The following is a 17521-nucleotide window of genomic DNA, read 5'->3' as shown; positions in this document are numbered from 1 at the left end:
CCTCCTTTACCCTTAAATAGGGGACAATCTGAAGGGACATTTGCAGTGGTGCCCGAAACCATAGTGGACGTTATCGAGTGCACTCATTCAATCCCATAATGCATCACAATATGTGTACAATGGCCCTGTCCCAAATGGCACACTCCGGACTTGTGGACTTCCTCAGAGTCCACACTTTGGTGACGTCATGTAGTGCAGACCTATAGGGCCCTTGGTGCGAGTCCACGAGGGCGCATTGAGAGGTATTTTTGGGACAGACTCGATTGTCACGCCGGAAATAACAGTCTGGTTGTTGTTGGACAGGAGAAATCACATTTTTGCGATTGATCTCATTTTTACATCTTATCTCCATGTCAACTACACAGCCTACTTTTACAGTTCTATATTTTGATATTGTGCATGCAACCTGGCAGGGGCGGAGTGGCAATCGGGAGAGTCGGGACTTTTCCCGGTGGGCCGGTAGTGTTTTGAGGCCGCGGAGGGCCGGTCTGATAATAGTTATACATTGCGAGTTATTTTAGCAACACCGTCTGGCGGCCTGATGTGCGGCCGCTTCTCGCTGGTCAAACTGTGCAGCCTCTCTGCTCAACACAGTATATAAAAGTGCTCAACCCGTTCGGCAGGTCCAACCATGTCTATAGGATTTTCAAAAACATAGGGGGATCAGTGAGCGGCCCCTCCCAAAATCGGGTCGGCCTTTGATGTAAAAAGCCGCCGAACACCTCTTTTTCCTCGTCACGTCTTGGAAGTCTAACGTCCGTGAGAGTGAGTTAAATGATGGAAAGGCAAAAAAGAAAACTGAAAGGTGGCGCTGAGCATGAACTCTAGGGAGGGGCTAGCAGGTGCTTCAGCACCCCCAAGAAAGACCAAAGCACCCCCAAAAATAATTTCTGGAAGCAATTAGGCTATATTCAGGCTGTAGGCTATTCTATGGAAGCCATGAACCGCATTTTGAAGCAAAAAGAAAACTTATCTTGTTATTTCGAGATATTAAGACGTTATTTCAACATAATATCTTGTTATTTCGACATAATAAGTCGTTATTTCGACATAATAAGGGGGCATTCTAATCTGCATTAAGCTACATTAAGCGTTCTTAGGCCTAATGGTTTTCTATGGGAGGAAATTGCTTAACGTGTAATTAAACGTTGCGTTCATATTCTGGGCTCATCTGATTTTTAGTAGCCTACATAGCATTTTTATGATTTTAGTATCATAATGATTAATAAATGCACGCACAATTATCCGTGAACTTGATTTGAACAAACGCCTTTCCACTTGTGCAAAATTCAGAATTAAATTAATGTGCAGCAATTTGCACAAATAGAGAGTCTGTAGGCCTACTGTTGTAGCCATTAAATAAGCGCATTTAGTTTCATATTTGTTAAAATATTATAATGTCATTTCTTTTCCATTTATGTTTATTTATGAAAAGTGAACAGCACAAGTAAGATATGATGCGCTATATATCGAGAGACTTGGAGTGGGTGGGTCAGACAGACATGATTTTGACCATTTCATTCAGTTTTGTTTTGTAGAAAACCTTTCATTAAAGTGAATTTCGTTTTGTATAAATTGTATCTTAATTTTAATCATTTTTTTATCAACCAATTGCCTGGATTTAATAATAAGCAAATATAACAAACAGACAATATAGCCTAATCATGGAGGCGCCCGCGCGGTCAATTGCATTGCACGTTAACTGAGCGCATCTCATCCGAACTAAGTTAACGAAACTCAGTGTATGCCTCACACAGACATGAGAAACACATCAAATACACAAAGCTTGAAATATCTTTAAACGAAATAATTCAAAACGAAAAGAAAAAGGCTACTCTCTGATTACGTAATCATGCATTTTTCTCTATAGGCACGTTCACTATATATGGCGATCGTCAACTTCATCTTTGCAGCCGACACCCGACACTGTCAGAAAACACAAATTTATTACTAAAAATCAATGCACGCGTTACCGGATTTACAAATGCACATCTTGCTTGTTGCACGCACATAAATGTCGAAATAACGAAATATTATGTTGAAATAACCTTATTAGTAGGCTAATAATAGACTACATCTTTTAGAATATTTGATTGAATGCTGAATGTTGCGCTTGTTCAATTTAATACAATTAAAACTTTAATTGTGATCATTAAAATAATTGAATATTAAATATTTAGTGGCCAAGTTTTGCTCAATTATTATTTGTATAACTGCGCAGCTCCCCCGTCAATGATCTAGCACCCCTCAGCACAAGCGTTAAAAAATCTGGCGCTGAGAAGTTCAGACTCAAAAGGAAAAAAATTATGGAGAAGGAGGCAGTGAAATGCTCCAAAATAACAGACATGTTCCGGGCATCAACAAGCAAAGATACTACAGGTGAAATAAACTGAAGCACATGTTGTCAAAGCTAGGCACAGATGGGAATTAGCACCAGCTATGCAGCCAGCCAGCCAAAAGCTTGTGTAATTTGAAAGTAGCTGTGGTAAATATGAGACAAATAAAAAGTTTACTATTGAGTGACTATCTATAGTGGCAGATTTCCTAGTTTTAAAACGAGTAACTTCCCTTGGCTGCTGCTGCTATGTTAAGTGTATACAGATTATGTTAACACTAGCATAAGCTAACTAGCAAGGTGTCGTGTCACCGTGAAAATGCCATGGACCCTTTTCAACAGGGTGATGATGACACGTTTTAACGGTCATCATCCGCATAAATCCTGGAAAGTTTTTTTAATATTTTCAATTTTAAAAAATATGTATTTACATTTATAACACTATTTTATATTATATTACCTTTAATAAAATGACAAAAAACGAGTTAATGCTGCTGTGAGGGTTTCTAATGCTGCGTCTGTGGGAGTGATGACAAATTGACATATATTTCTCTCTTCTGAGTTCTTCTGACTGCCGTTATCCATCTCTCGCAATTTTTTTACTCTTTTAGAAAGTTGTGAAAAAACTATAGAGGAACAAAAAAAATCTATTTAATATTCTCTCATTCACCGCTATATTTTTTAGCAAAGGGTTATTTTTTTTATTTTTTTTGTTGTTGTTTTTTACCACCGAGGGCCGGTGGTCTACGAAATTTCCCGGTAGATTTTTTGGTCCCACTCCGCCCCTGCAACCTGGGCATTAGACAATAGATACATCATGCTTATTTAAATGATGTATACAGTTGTACATAATAATACATAATGTTCCATTTGAACTAATATTACAAGTTTCTGATGAATTTACAGGTTTCAACATTCATACTAGGTTTACATATGACTCAGTAAAGCCCTGACATTCGGTTCTATTTATTTAATGAATCATAATGTGATTGTATTATTCAACACACTATTATTATACTTGAGACATCAACCACTGGTCAATGACCATAATGTTTGTATAAACTGTAGGTAACAACTAGTAAAATCTACATCTAGGTCATAAAAACCGTAATATTTTCTTCTCAGCCATGTCAACAATTATCCGTGAGCGAAATCTCCTCCCATCCGTTGTCTGATTTGGCCTTTCGCAAGGATTCCTGGGTAGTTAAAGTGTGTGGAGCCTGCATCCATGCGGGCTTCGCGGAAGACTGCTTCAAGGGTACAAAGGGGGCGCTACTGAGCACACTTCAGAGCGTTAAAATGCTGAATGGGACGGCCTACAGACTCGTAGACTCGGCGAGCACGAACAATTTAAGTCCACGAGACCGAAAGTCTACATGAAGTGCGCCATTTGGGACAGGGCCAATGAATCTACACTCAAGGACTAGAGAATACCCATAATGCACTGTGAGGGTTGTGCTGAATGAATTCCTGCATCTCGCCAGAAGATGGTGCCCGTAGCTGAATCCATCCATCCATTTTCCAAACCGCTGGTCCAATGTGGGTACAGCGTAATATTATAAAGGACATTGGCACACTCTGTCCAAATTCACTCACTTGTTTTCATTCACTCCTTCAACAGGACTATATTGGTGGACTAATGTAGGAAATAGTGAATGAGGGTATAGGGGGCAATTTCGAACACAGCTCATGAGTTATGATGACAGCTGTTTACCACTGCACCTAGGCAACAATGTTGGAGGAGTCAGGGTCAAAAATAGAAAGCGTTGTTCACTTCAACTTTTTTGTTGATGGTTGAGTCCCTTTGCTTTTAATAAGGATTAAACAATAAGAATGACCCGCTGGGCCAACATGAGTTTTGGACCAGTGTTTTCATACAATAAATCTTTTAGCAATGTATTTTAATATTCACTGGAACTAATTTTTATGATTTACATTGTGTAAAAAGAAAAAATATATGACTGTTTTCCATTTGAATATTTTACAATATAATTTATTTCGGTGATGGAAAAGCTGAATTTTCAGCAGCCATTAATCCTTTGATAAATAGAAAGTTAATGAACAGGATTTATTTGCTGTTTAAAAGTATTAAATTTGCAAAATACATGGCCAACATTTTCAGTGTTGATTGATCAAGAGCCATAAATTCAGAAAACAGCTTTCACACCAGCCAAGCAACTGAACTCTGGATCTGCATCCCAGTTGTTTATATTCCAATAGTTTGCATGATTCATATCTTGCATATCCTAACATCTAATAACACTCTTCCTTCCATCAGTCGGACTTGTTCCAGGATGACCTATACCCTGACACGGCAGGTCCAGAGGCCGCCCTGGAGGCCGAGGATTGGTTTGAAGGGAAGAATGGAGACCCTATTCCGATATCCCTGAAACATGGATACGTGCCAGGCAAGAACCGCGATCTCAAAGTGGTCAAGAAGAACATCTTAGACAACAAGATGAGCAAGAATACAGAGAATACCGCCCCTGCCATCAAGACTGCCACCTCCACGCCGTCTATCGTGAGTGGGACTCATTTACTGATTTACTTATTCCTGTTCAGTTTATCATCCGCCAGCATTTTTATCTTACACACAGTTCTCATTCTCTGCACTAAATTCATTGAAAAATATATAATAAACACAATTTCTTTAGTTGGACTGTAATTTGCACTTTACACTATGCTGCAGTTGTGACCTACATGCAGCTAAATTACTGTATCAAGGCCAACTTCTCTTTTTGGCTTGCATATAGTGTTTTTATAGTTTTAAGGATGTTCTACAGCAGAACCAACCCCCAACCAAATGCCTGTTTAACCACATGACAGCATCACCACATGTGTGTCCTGCCCTGTAAACCCAGCTCTCTGTGCTCAGGGCTGTAATCATAGGAGCCAGTGCGCTGCCCTGCAAACTCACCAATGTTAGCTGCTATTCATCACACCTAATGATTATCCCACAATCTGACTACATATGCGTTTTAATTATTTGTTAATGACAGCGTTGGTATTGTTAACTATTAAAAATAGTATTTGTTAATTGAAATAAAGCTGCATAGAAATATACTTTTTTTTATAGAAATGACAATCACATAACAAAATTACAAAAAATACTAAAATTAAAATGACAAGAGGAAAATATCTAATTAAATGCTAATTCAAAATATTAAAGGGGTCATAAGATTATTTATAATGTTTTACTTTTCCTTTAGTGTGTAATGTATATGCAGATCTTATACAAGCATATACAGAGTTACATAGTCTCCCACGAAGGCATTTATTTTATCTAACGGAGAACACTGATCCAGACCTGCCTAAAACGCCTCGTACGAAGTTCAGATATTGGGCTCGAACTGATATGGTAAAACCGACGAGAATATTATTAACTGTTTATATAAATGCTTTAGAAGCCTTGGAAGCTGAAGCTTGCGATTATGGTAAGAGGTATTACATTTCCAACACGCTTGAGGTATCTGGCCAATCACAACGCACTGGGTCAGCTGGCTGATTAGAGCGCTCTTGAGCTTTTCCGAAAGAAGGGGCTATGCAGAAATCAGTGCATTTCAGTCAGACTGGGAATAGAGAAACTGCAATAATTTACAGTATGTAAGAAATAATGTGGTCTTTGAGCATTAAAGCATGTTAATCTATTCAGTTTCAGCCAAGAATCAAAATAACGAATATGACCCCTTGGATATATCCTATAATGGTAAATAAATAATACGAAAATAACACAGGGTTCCCACAGGTCCTTGAAATCCTTGAAAGTTTGTGAATCTGAAGAAAAAAATTCAAGGCTCTGGAAAGTTTTTGAAAATAAACATACATGGATACAGGTCCTTGAAAATGCTTGAATTTACTTTGTGCAACAAGTTTTCTGGAAAAAAAATTCCATATTATTCCCCTTGGTCCACTAATGTGTTATTTCGCCAACACTTCTTGGCCTATGCATACTAGCTTGCTTGATTTACGTTAGTTAAGTGCATTTACGCGTTACGTAAAGTGTTTCCCGCGTGAGGTACTTTGTGTTTTACGTTGCCATGATGTTCACGCACACACGAAACTACTACAATGGTACCTCAACGTTTGTTGTTGAACACAATAAATGTGTCCCCACATTAAGTCCTTGAATTTGAGGGTATTGGACCTGGAAAGTCCTTGAAAGGTCCTTGAATTTTGAAGTGATATTCCAATGATTTACGAAAAACAGTGAACAACTAAACCGTGTTTAGTTACTGCATTTTTTTTTATTTGATTTTTTTAGATTTTTTTTATTTTTTTTTATGAAAACTGATAGTGAATACAAAGTAAGTTTATATGGCAGCTGAGTTCAAGCTTAAGTGATTTTAATAAGAACTTATTTTAGATACCAGAATTGGAAAACTTGGGTGGTTGTCATTGTGGTACCCATTTTTTATTAAAGTCATAACTCATAAACACTGCCCTTGCCAAAAAAAGTTTCCTCCTGGATTTTAAATGAGCAAATAGGCAAGAGCCTTTGATTGGATAGTTCCTGCCATGTTTCAGCTGGCAACATTTCACAACATTTCAGAAGGGTCAAATGATTGGCCTGCACCAAGCAAATTAAACAACTAAGGAGATTTCTGAAATTACTCAAATTGGACTAAGAAATGTCCAGTGCGTTATTAAAACCTGGAAGGATAGTGGTGAACCATCAGAGCGGAAAAATGTGGTCAGAGAACAATCTTGAATGGCCGTGTTCACTTAAACGTTTGAAGTCAAATCATAGAAGATCGACAGTAGAACTCACAGCTATGTTTAATAGTGAAGGTAAGAGCATTCTACATGCACTATGCAATGAGAACCTTAAGAGATTGAGAATGAACAGCTGTGTGGCCTCAAGAAAGCCACTTGTTAGTGAGGCTAATTGGGGAAAAAAAGGCTTCAGTTTGCTAGAAAGAATAAATATTGGACTCTGGAACAATGGAAAAAGGTCATGAGTCCAGATTTACCCTGTTCCATAGTGATGGGTGCATCAGGGTAAGAAGATAGGCGAATGAAGTGATGCACCCATCATGCTTAGTCCCTACTGTACAAGCTTGTGGAGGCAGTGTTATGATCTGGGGTTGCTTCACCTGGTCAGGCCTAGGTTCAGCAACATTGTGTGGCTCTAAAATGAATATAGTGGATGATCAGGCTTTCCCATCAATGGATTGGAAGGAGCATGAGAGATCATTTTCACACATGGAGTCCCGGTCTTTACCCCGTTGAGAATCTTTGGAATGTGCTGGAGAAGACTTTACGCTGTCGTTCGCCTCTGCCATCCTCAAAACAAGATCTCAGTGAAACTATATTACAACTCTGGACTGAAATAAAAGTTGAAACATTGCAAAGGTTTATCAAAACGATGCCAAGTTAAGTGTGATCCAACAAAATTTTAGTGTGCCTGTTTTTTTTTTTTTTTTTTTTTTTTTTGGCAGGGCAGTGTATATTGGCACAAAACAATATGGTTTTATTATTATTTTAATATTTTAACTTTTTTTTTTTTTTACTGAGACAATTGTTCTTAACATTTTGTCTTTCACTTTTTTTCTTCCTCAACAGAAAAGTGAAGCTAAGCTGGACGAGGTTTTGAAAGAAATGAAATCTCTCAGAGAGCTTGTCAGCAGTCAGGAAAAAAGAATTGCCAAACTTGAGGAGCAGTTGTCTAAGATGGACATCTAAAGGGACCCTGTAATCCCCTCCCCTTCTATTCAGGATATCCCATTGGCCAGGTGGGCGGGACCCGTCACTGCCAATCATCATGACAGTGTTCCGTCTGAAGCCTGCCTTGCAAAGACTCCAACCAACATTCCAAGATGATCAATTATTCCTTTTGCATTCCCAAAAACCTGTTTACACCTCATAGCCATTTGGAAAACTACAAACGTTATTTCAAAATTTGACCCATTTAGCTTTTACTCCAAATCTCACTCCAATTCTTTCTGCAATGGCTGTGTTTTATCTGGTGTTCTTGAATGGTCTTACGTTTTTGTTTTGTTTTTCTTATTAAAAATTGTGACCAAGAAAATTGCATTATGAAGCAGTTACATAAACTTGATGAGCTCAAAGTTTGAAGTAGCCATCAGTATTGCAGTTCCTCTCTCGCCCTTCTGAGTTGCCAAATTTATAGAGGAGTTATTGACCTCCCTGACAGTATTTGACTAGCTTTTCATTTTGTACTTATAAGGGACAAAGCAATATGCTAGTAATGCAAGGAGGGGAAATCATTGGAACCATTTGTCAATGTTATAGGTGTCTTTCTAAAGAATAAAAAATAAAGATTTTAATCAACCTGGCAAACATGTAAAGTTGAAAAAGTTTACAAAACATTACTGGAAAACAATACAGGTGCTCTAAAATATTCCACTAAAGATGTTTCTTTGTTATTCAGGTACCCATGTATGTATTACGATAGTAATTAGGAAAATAATCAAAATAATTCTGGTTCTGGTGGTTGCTATGAACACAGTTAATGTGTACTCTTCTCACAACTCCAAAACACTTTCTTTATGGCAGCAGTTGCTCATCATAATGGTAAATGCAACGCAAAACATGAGGATATAAGCTCAGAACAGCATTCGCTTTAGCAGCAAAACTTGTTCATTGCTTTACCGGCTTGATAGCTTTTACTCTGACTTTGTTCCAGTCAGACATTGTTCAGGTCTAAGAAACACTGTTAGGTTTGCTTTGCTTTCTAATTAATTCCTTCAAACCTCATCTTGAGTTGTGTCGTCCATACCATCTCAGAAACCAAACTTTCAATTCAACAGCTTCGTCTGTACATGTTTTTGCTGTGCATTATAGACCGTGACTACCAGCAAAATAATGAGTCATGACTGACTTCCTTTTCCTAATGTCATCTTGCGACACGCTGTGTCTACAGTGCTCTCCTAGCCAAGCAGAACCAATTCTCTCTAGGGTTCACGTCTAGATTATCCTTTTACGGCTGAATTGCGTGTGCCACAAGCTTGAGGTGATGACAACTGGATTTTTTTTTCAGTTTGGTTTAGTTTTTCATGCCAAGAGAGGAAACTGTGATTCTGTTGATCAGATTGCTTCAGCTACATCCTACATCAGAATATTTTCTTGTGGTTATATCTCATTTCTGTTTGCGTCACTGCCTAGTGCCTCTTTCATAGGTTCTGAAAAGCACCTTTCCTCCTCCACATGCTTTTTAGTCTAAAATAGCTTCCACCTCTCCTCAGAACCAACCCGACCTACAAGTACTTCATTTCAAACGAGTCTTCAGATCTCACAGCAACAACTCAATACCTCTGTCATTTGCATTTGCTTTTGCTCTCTCTTTTGGGTGAGGTTTTAAAGTGAAGGGTTTGAAAACGTAGGGACCGTGTGGGTACAGATGTGCCAAGCTTGATCAACTTCAGGATGTGTGATGGATCCATATTGAGTGTTTAAGTGGCCTCAGGAGGCATCTGTGATGCACCCTCGAGTGTGTGGTTTCTAAAGAGTGAATGAATAAAGTGAAAAGGGATTTAGGTAGGTTGAAAAAAAAATAGAATGCAGGAAGAAGGCTGGATGGTAGTGATTGATTTCAATGCTTTGTAAATAAATGTTTTTAGTTTTCCTTTTCATTTTTTTCTTTGGCTATAGGAGGGTGTTTGTCCATCATTTGGAGTTTGATGATTTTAAGGAAATTCCCTATTTTCCCCCATCCTTATGCACACTGTGAGCCTTTTATGTGTCCAATGATAAAAATCGAAAGGAAGGATATCTAGAAATTCAATTCTGTGCATAACTCTTCCATTTTTGTTCATTCATCTGCTTCAAGTATAAAGAGTCTTACTGATTACCAGGAAAATAAAATAAAAATAAACAGAAATTTTGGCATTTGTCTCTTTTTTTTTGCTCTAATTATAAAACCTCTCTTTGTGGAAGCAAGGTTGGTTGGTTAAAAGTTCTAGCTCACTGTTTTAGAGGAACTAAGATGTGATATTTAAGTATCTCTTGCTCATTCGTGTTTGCGTCAGAGTTTGTGAACCTCAGCTTCATGAGGTTTGACTTCCTGTATTTGTGCATTGAGTAGGTTTGAGACATTGCGTTGTGAGTGTGTGAGGGGAACTAATTTTTCAATCGACCTCCAGATCAAGATCCTTTCGGCGGTAGAAACCGATGGTACGTAGTTTTGTTGTCAATTTGAATTGTCTTTAAAATAAGATGCTACTTTTATATGAGTTTGTGAATTTTTTTTTGTCGAAATCCTTCAACTGTGGAGAGTACATGGTTGAATATCTTAACAATAAAAAATTGTTAAAGATCTAAATTTCATAAGTTTTACCATGACAGTAATTGTAATATATTTAAAGTTGAGTAGTGAAGTGTTGTTAACAGTACAACAATGACACTTTTTCAGTTAAAAGGAAGTATTTCACCCAAATGGTCCAACCACATGCTGTAGTCACAAACAGCCACATGAGCTTGCAAAAGCATGAGCAACACGTTTAAATGTTACGAAAACGTGTTTGTTCTTCCATTTATTGTTTTGCTCTCATTGTCTGAAGGTTCCTCTCCACTGAATATGCTTAAAATCTGAAGAGGAATAACCAGACAGTATATGAATATGCTTGTGAATTGTTTTATTGGTGATATTTTGTGTGTCCAAAGAATTATTGCATCATTCTGTCTTTTTTGTGCAGATGGCGATGGTGACTAACAGACTTGGGTGTTTGCCAGTTCTTGTTTTGCTGCTGACTTTGAGTAGTTCGGTTACTTCAAGATATCTTAGGATGAAAAGGGAAATTGGTCAAAACACAACATCGATAAACAGCAGCGACACACACAGTACAACAGGTGTAGCTGAAGCTGAGAATACAAGTAGCACGACTCTGGAAACTTTAAAAGCTTCAGGTGCATTACAGACGACAGAGATAACACCGGCTTTAAAAGTCAATGCAACTACAGATTACCCTGGTACTCCAGATTTGAACCGCACCCAACAGAAGTACTCTGCAGGAACTGAGAACCTGACAGTCCACCAGCCAACAGATAATGAGAGTACTTTGCACACCCAACTTCCCACAATAAGTAATGGTACTGGACACATTTCACAAGCAGGAAGTTCTACCCCCACATTTCCTGCATCGTTTGAGCCCGGCAAGGTAACAGAGAAGCAAACGACAGCAGCGACTACGAGAATGTCCACAGATACGGATAGACGTACCACAGCAGTTATCTCAACGGCCGCTAGAAAATCAACCACTCATGTTCCACCCCACTCATGTTCCACTGCCTCTTCCCAAAATGACAGTCTTGTGAGTCGCTGCCTCATCGCCATTGCCTCGATGGCTGCGTTGACGACCGTCTTTATCGTTAGCACCATCTGCCTGGCTACAAAACTTTCGGGATACAGATACAGGCACAAGGCGCATCTTCTCCAGGAGACCGAGATGGTCTGCATTTCTGCCCTTATGAATGATACCGATCACCCTGTTCCAAAGCCAAGACGACACCCTAAAAGTAATGGAGCACTGATCCCGAATACTGAGGATGGAGATCCTGACGGAGATAATCTTACTCTAAACAGCTTTCTTCCTGATACCGAGGGCCCTCTTTAGAAGTTTAAGCCTTTCACCTGCTTTGTGCACTGTATGCACGGAAATGTTTACTCTTAACACTGTGGGTTTTTTTAAGTCAGTGCTCAGGTTTGACAGACACCCAGCTCTAGAATGGTTTGCACTGTCAAAAAATCAAAAGGTACAATTCACAGCATATCTGTGCTACTGGGTTGCCAGTGTCTCACTCACTGTCTTCACTGGCTTTGTGCCTTTCAAAAACAACCATTTTAGTATATATGTATATCATGTTATTGATCTAGATTGGTTGTTCTTTTTTTATATACTGAGATTAACTATAGCCGTCTTTCATACTGTATTTGTATGGATTTTAAAAAGGAATGTTTTAAATTCTAAGGGTCTATATAAATGTATGCATGTCTAAAGTTTTTTTATTATTATTATTTTAATTTTTTTATTTAATCAGTGGAACATTTATATTTTAATTGTTTTTGCATGTTTGAATCTTTTAATGTAATCATTCCAGTGTTGAAATACTATACTTTCTCTGAGGAGCTCAGGCATTAGTGAGGCTTGGCAGGACATATTGCTGAATGTGTTCTATTCCTGCCTGTGGTTCAACCAGCGCTGTATAATTTACTCGAACAGAGTGATGTTGGAGATTATCACAGTCTGAATATAACATGTTATCATTGCAAATTTACATAAAATATATGCTTTCACAAGTTCCCAAAAATGTTTTGCTTTTGTGCCGAAGTTACACACAATGCCCAGTCAACAAGATTAGCACTGAGAAAAGCAACAGTTAGTTTGTTTTTTCTGTTTTCACATTTAGTTTCTTTGGGTTTATATTGTAGTACTTTTGTATATTTTTTTTATTTTATGCTGTATAATTATATTTTCTATGTACATTCTATGCGTTTGTCGACTAGTATGAATGCGTTAAAGCACTGATAAATGTTGTGCAAAATCACATGAAAGTCATTGTGCAGTGTTATACCCAACTAATTTAATAAATGTTCAATCAACTTTAAAGTCAATGTAAGTTGTTGTGTCCAACCCATTTTACTTCCACAATGTGATGTACAGTAATTTCTTGATTTTATCCATTGGGAATAGATTGGGCCGTGAAAAGTGGGCATTACTATACGTACCAGATTTGAGCCAGACCAATACCAGGTCAACATTATCCAATAGCCTGTGCGGTCTATCAGTAATAATAATAAAAAAAGGTTCTGAAAAAGAGCAAAGATTGTGAAGCTAAAAAAAATTATATTTGGAAAAACTAATAATTGTACTGAATTAAGAAAGTAAATTGGGTCTGTTTTTGACCAATCAAAGGCTGTTCAGTCTGCAGTGGAAAAAATAAAACTGTGACAGAATACAGTGATTAAATTTTAAGAGGTTTTTGCAGCCTAATATATTATTTTGTAATCTCTTACTGCTTTCTTGTTTGGTTAATATTGGACTGTCCGTCTCCTATGCATCCATGTGTTCAAGAGGAGAGAAAGAGAAGGACAGAAAAAGGGAGGAGATGGAGAGAGAGGAGGGGAATGTCCTTGTGCAATTATCCAGATTTTTTAGGAAAACCCACATGGCCAGAAGATTCCATAAGCCTTTGAGGACAACACAGTGGCAGCTCTTTTCCTTTACAACTGTTGTCTTTATTTATTTTGCCTATACCTTGAAGTGCCTAACTTGAGGTGTCGCTGTAAAAGTGCATCAGAGAACGGAAGTAAGACGAGCAGTGAGTATTTTTATATTTCCTTCATTGAGAGGATATATGTTTCACTTGCACATTATTCATAATTCATTTGTTGGCACGCTATACAACGTCAGTGTCACTCAAAAATGCATTTTCATTATGAGCTTAATATTTTCCTAATATCGCAGCATCAAAAAGTGTTTAAGAATGTGTCTTTAATACAAAATATCAAATCAGCAAGAAAATGATGCTAGACCTTTTATTAGAACCAGCTTTTTGATAATTCTAACCCAGTGCTGTTTTAACTAACTTAATTCTTCACATTAACTATATATACTGTACATTTAAAAACCCATGGTTTGATGATGAATTTTTTTTTTTTTTGTGATATTCATTTTAAATGTGGCTTGAGTGTTTACTTTTGTACCTCTTTGTTACATTTTCTATTGACCTTCATTTACCCTTTACATAAAATAAAGTTTATTATGTTGTTTAATGCTGTGCTATAGCAAAGGCCAGACTATTTAAACAATCAGATTTTCAGGATAGTTAGTTGTATACGCCTAAAAATCAATACAGAATTTTTTAATCTGAAATTATATATATTTTTTAATCATTCTTATATTGATTTTTTATTTTATTTTTGCTGTGGTCTACGCAGACGATACCACGTATTATATTTAGATACTTATTTTTTCTTACAGTAACATTCTTTTAACACATTGCTGAGATTATTACCTTATCTAGCAGATTACTAATACACAAAGTGGGAGTGTAATACCTTTGCAGAACAAAGAATGTGGTCAGAGAGATAGTCTGTGTGTGGTCGGCACTGAGGGGAAATGTTTTTAGTTTAAGTTTTAAAGAAGTAAAAACTTCTGAATAGATGACTATTGGATAGTACTCAATATTCCACTGCCATTTCTGGTGGTGTTCATTTGGGAATTTCCCTATTCCCTGCCTTCTGCAGCTAAGAGCAAGTTAAGAGTGTAATGGTTCAAATGGCTTATCTACTTTCTGACAAACTAATTCTAGCATGAACAATTTAATAAAGTCTGCCCATAATGCAGTGTTTTTGAAACATGATGCACGTATGAACATTATATGTGTTCTTGCGCAGAACAGAAATAGTCTCACTGGTCTCTGGCCTGTCTCATTGCAGCTGGGCTGTAAATACAGGCCTGTGAACTGCGGCTCTCCCACGCCTTGCTGCACCCTCACAAATGTATATCTGGCCTTGCTTTTGCTTTTCTGTGGTGAGTGGGTGGCATCAGCCAGGCAGGGAAATTACAAACTAGGCCTGGACTCCCTCTGCCTCCACCCCAAATAAGTAATGACTGGATGAAACAGGAATAGCTCCTCTCCTGCGAGGCAACAGAAACACGCAAATGTGCTCTGTGTAGTGATTGTACAGAAATGTGTTTGATACATGCAGCTTCCTTCCTGTGACTCAAAGAAAACCCAGTATAAAGATAATACTGATAGTAGCTCTCTGTGAGCTAGACTGCTGACCATCTAGATGTCTCTTTACATTTACTGAAGGTGGAAAAATGTTCATTACACTCTTTAAAAAAAGGTTCCAAAGGGAGTTTTTGCAACGATGTCTGCCTTAGGAGAACTATTTTTGGCTTTCAGTGAATGTTTAAAAAAAAAAAAAAAAAAAGAATTTTAAATTTTCATTTGTGTGAAAAACATTTTTAAAAAATCTAAAGAACCTTTTGTGGAATGCAAGTTCTTTGGATGTTAAAGGTTATCAAAATGCCAATGAAGAATCGTTATTTTTTATAGAGTGCAGATTGTAGGCTACATAAAAATGTGACAAAAATACACCATTGTACTGTGATGTAATAAAATAACAATAATACTTGCATGGTACTGAATATTAATATATATATATATATATATATATATATATGCACTATAGTGCTTTTTGGATACTTTAAACTATTTTAATATTTTTGTTTTAACTAAAATGTTTTTGCAAAGTTTAACTTTGTATAACTGCTGTAACCACCTTGATGAAACATAAAAATGCTCAGATCCTTTTTCTATGGGGAATAACTAGTAAAGGCCACATTTGTGTCCATTTTCTTACAGGTCTTTAGAGGAAGCATGTCACTCTCTTTGCGCTTTGTCTGTCTGCTCCTGACTGCTCTCTGGGGAAACGTTTGCTTCGCCAAGCCTGCCCCGTTCAACGTTTCCATGGAGGGCAGCGGGGACGAACCCGAACTCATCTTCCCCATTGCTCGTACCACCCACGTACCCCCATCTCCTTCGCCATCTCCCAACATAACGGCCACTTTCATTCGCATCAAAGACTTCATCTTCAACCAGGTAGTGGACTTCCTGAAGGAGAACTTGCTTCTCATCATTGTCGTGACCTCTCTGTTGGTAGTTATCATTTTCATTGTCTGCTGTGCTTCAGCGATGAGCCACAAACGCAAGCTCGAGGCCTACTATCCTCCGAAGACTTACTTACCCAGGAAATACATGAGCCAACCTAGTAAAGCAATGGAGAAACCTCATAATCAGATCCAGGATGGCAAGACGACCACTGCGAAGAACCTACGAGAACCTACTAAAGCATTGGTGGGGGAGAAGGAAGGAAAAGACCCCCGGCCCAAGCCGAAAGAGGTCCAAAAGGTGGAGGATGTTGAAGAGGTGGAGATGCAGAAAGATGAGCCAAAGAAGAAAGAGGAGCCTCAGCCAACCACCTCAAACGCCACCTCCAGTCAGCCAATGGTCTGTACGTGCCACCTCAGAAAGGCCAATCACACCCCAGCGTGAGAGCTTTATCTTTAATGGGCAGGAATGACCTTGATTTCAAACTTTTTTTACTGTTATGAATCTTTTGGTATATATGATGCCCTCATTCTGTTTGGTTTGTATGTTCTCTGTATGTACCATCAGAGAAAGTTATTTTGTTTCTTTAAAAACGATTTTGCTTAAAAATATTTAACAAAACAACAACTAATTAACAGTTTTACTATTCATATGAAAAACAAACTTGAAATTATTTTGTGAATCACTAGTTTTGAGAGACTCGAGAAAATGTCTTTTCAAACCTTTTTTCTTTTTCATTTTGATTTATATTTTACAAATGAAATATCTATGCATGGTAACTCATAATTTATGCTGTATTTTTTGAAGATGTTGTCAGGTTTTGTACATGACTGTAATTTTATCTAAACTTTCCTCAGTTCCTCAGTATTGAATTTAATTACTTAGATTTTTGTCAGGTATATGTTTAAATGTTTTTTTCATAAGGAAAATAAACTATCCAAACACTTACTCTCCTGCTCTGCTCCAAATAAATAAATTGTTTCTGATACAGATACAATATTGTTCAAATGTTTGGGGTCAGTAAGATTTTTTAAATGTTTTTGAAAAATCCATTATGCTCACCAAAGCTGCATTTATTTGAGCACAAATACAGTAAAAAATTATAATATTGTGAAATATGATTACAATTTAAAACAACTAGAACAACTAAACAACTAAATGTTAATATATTTGGTTGTTTGTTTTTTCTGTGATGGCAAAGCTACATTTTTAGCTTCATTACTCCAGTCTTATTGGAGTTGGGCAGTCTTATTGGTCACATGATCCTTCAGAAATCATTCTAATATGATGATTTGGTGCTCAAGAAACATTTATTTTTATCAGTGTTGAAAACAGTTGTGCTGCTTAATAGTTTTGTGGAAACGGTGATATAAATGTCTTTACTGTGACTTTTGTGTCCTTGCTGAATAAAAGTATTTATTTCTTTCAAAACAAACAAACAAAAACAGTTCTTACTAGTTCAATAGAGAGGCCAGAGGTATATATATATATATATATATATATATATATATATATATATATATATATATATATATATATATATATATATATATATATGAAGAGTTCAGATGCAAAAGCCTCTAAGTGCCATCTGAAATTTTCTTCTAG

General features: G+C 37.3%; 3 protein-coding genes across 7 annotated transcripts in view; all 3 read left to right on the top strand.

Annotated features, from left to right (window-relative positions):
* coro1ca (coronin, actin binding protein, 1Ca) overlaps positions 1-9949 on the top strand; it is a gene marked incomplete at its 5' end in the record, with an annotated part of 55067 nt that extends 45118 nt beyond the window's left edge. For all 5 annotated transcript variants that reach the window (XM_079873096.1, XM_079873097.1, XM_079873099.1 and 2 more), the window contains 2 exons: positions 4614-4856; positions 7898-9949. In XM_079873096.1, coding sequence (XP_079729222.1) covers positions 4614-4856; positions 7898-8017 — 363 coding nt within the window. In that variant the 3' untranslated portion in view covers positions 8018-9949. The remainder of the gene's footprint in view (positions 1-4613; positions 4857-7897) is intronic.
* Positions 9950-10387: 438 nt separating this feature from the next.
* On the top strand, positions 10388-12897 carry selplg (selectin P ligand). The gene is made up of 2 exons (XM_079873127.1): positions 10388-10468; positions 10990-12897. The coding sequence occupies exons 1-2, from the start codon at positions 10466-10468 to the stop codon at positions 11905-11907; spliced, it is 921 nt and encodes a 306-aa protein (XP_079729253.1). The 5' UTR covers positions 10388-10465; the 3' UTR covers positions 11908-12897.
* A 494-nt stretch (positions 12898-13391) lies between these two features.
* Positions 13392-16902, top strand: tmem119a (transmembrane protein 119a). The gene is made up of 2 exons (XM_079873131.1): positions 13392-13612; positions 15668-16902. The coding sequence occupies exon 2, from the start codon at positions 15683-15685 to the stop codon at positions 16355-16357; it is 675 nt and encodes a 224-aa protein (XP_079729257.1). The 5' UTR covers positions 13392-13612; positions 15668-15682; the 3' UTR covers positions 16358-16902.
* The last annotated feature ends 619 nt before the right edge of the window (positions 16903-17521 follow it).

Source organism: Squalius cephalus (genome assembly GCF_949319135.1).
Source record: "Squalius cephalus genome assembly, chromosome: 5".
Classification (NCBI taxonomy): Eukaryota; Metazoa; Chordata; class Actinopteri; order Cypriniformes; family Leuciscidae; genus Squalius; species Squalius cephalus.
Note: the sequence above shows the minus strand (reverse complement) of the source record. Positions and strands in the feature narration are given on the sequence as shown.

What these genes read in the sequence shown, in the direction of transcription:
- tmem119a (XM_079873131.1), top strand. Translation starts at nt 15,683, where the DNA reads ATGTCACTCTCTTTGCGCTTTGTCTGTCTGCTCCTGACTGCTCTCTGG.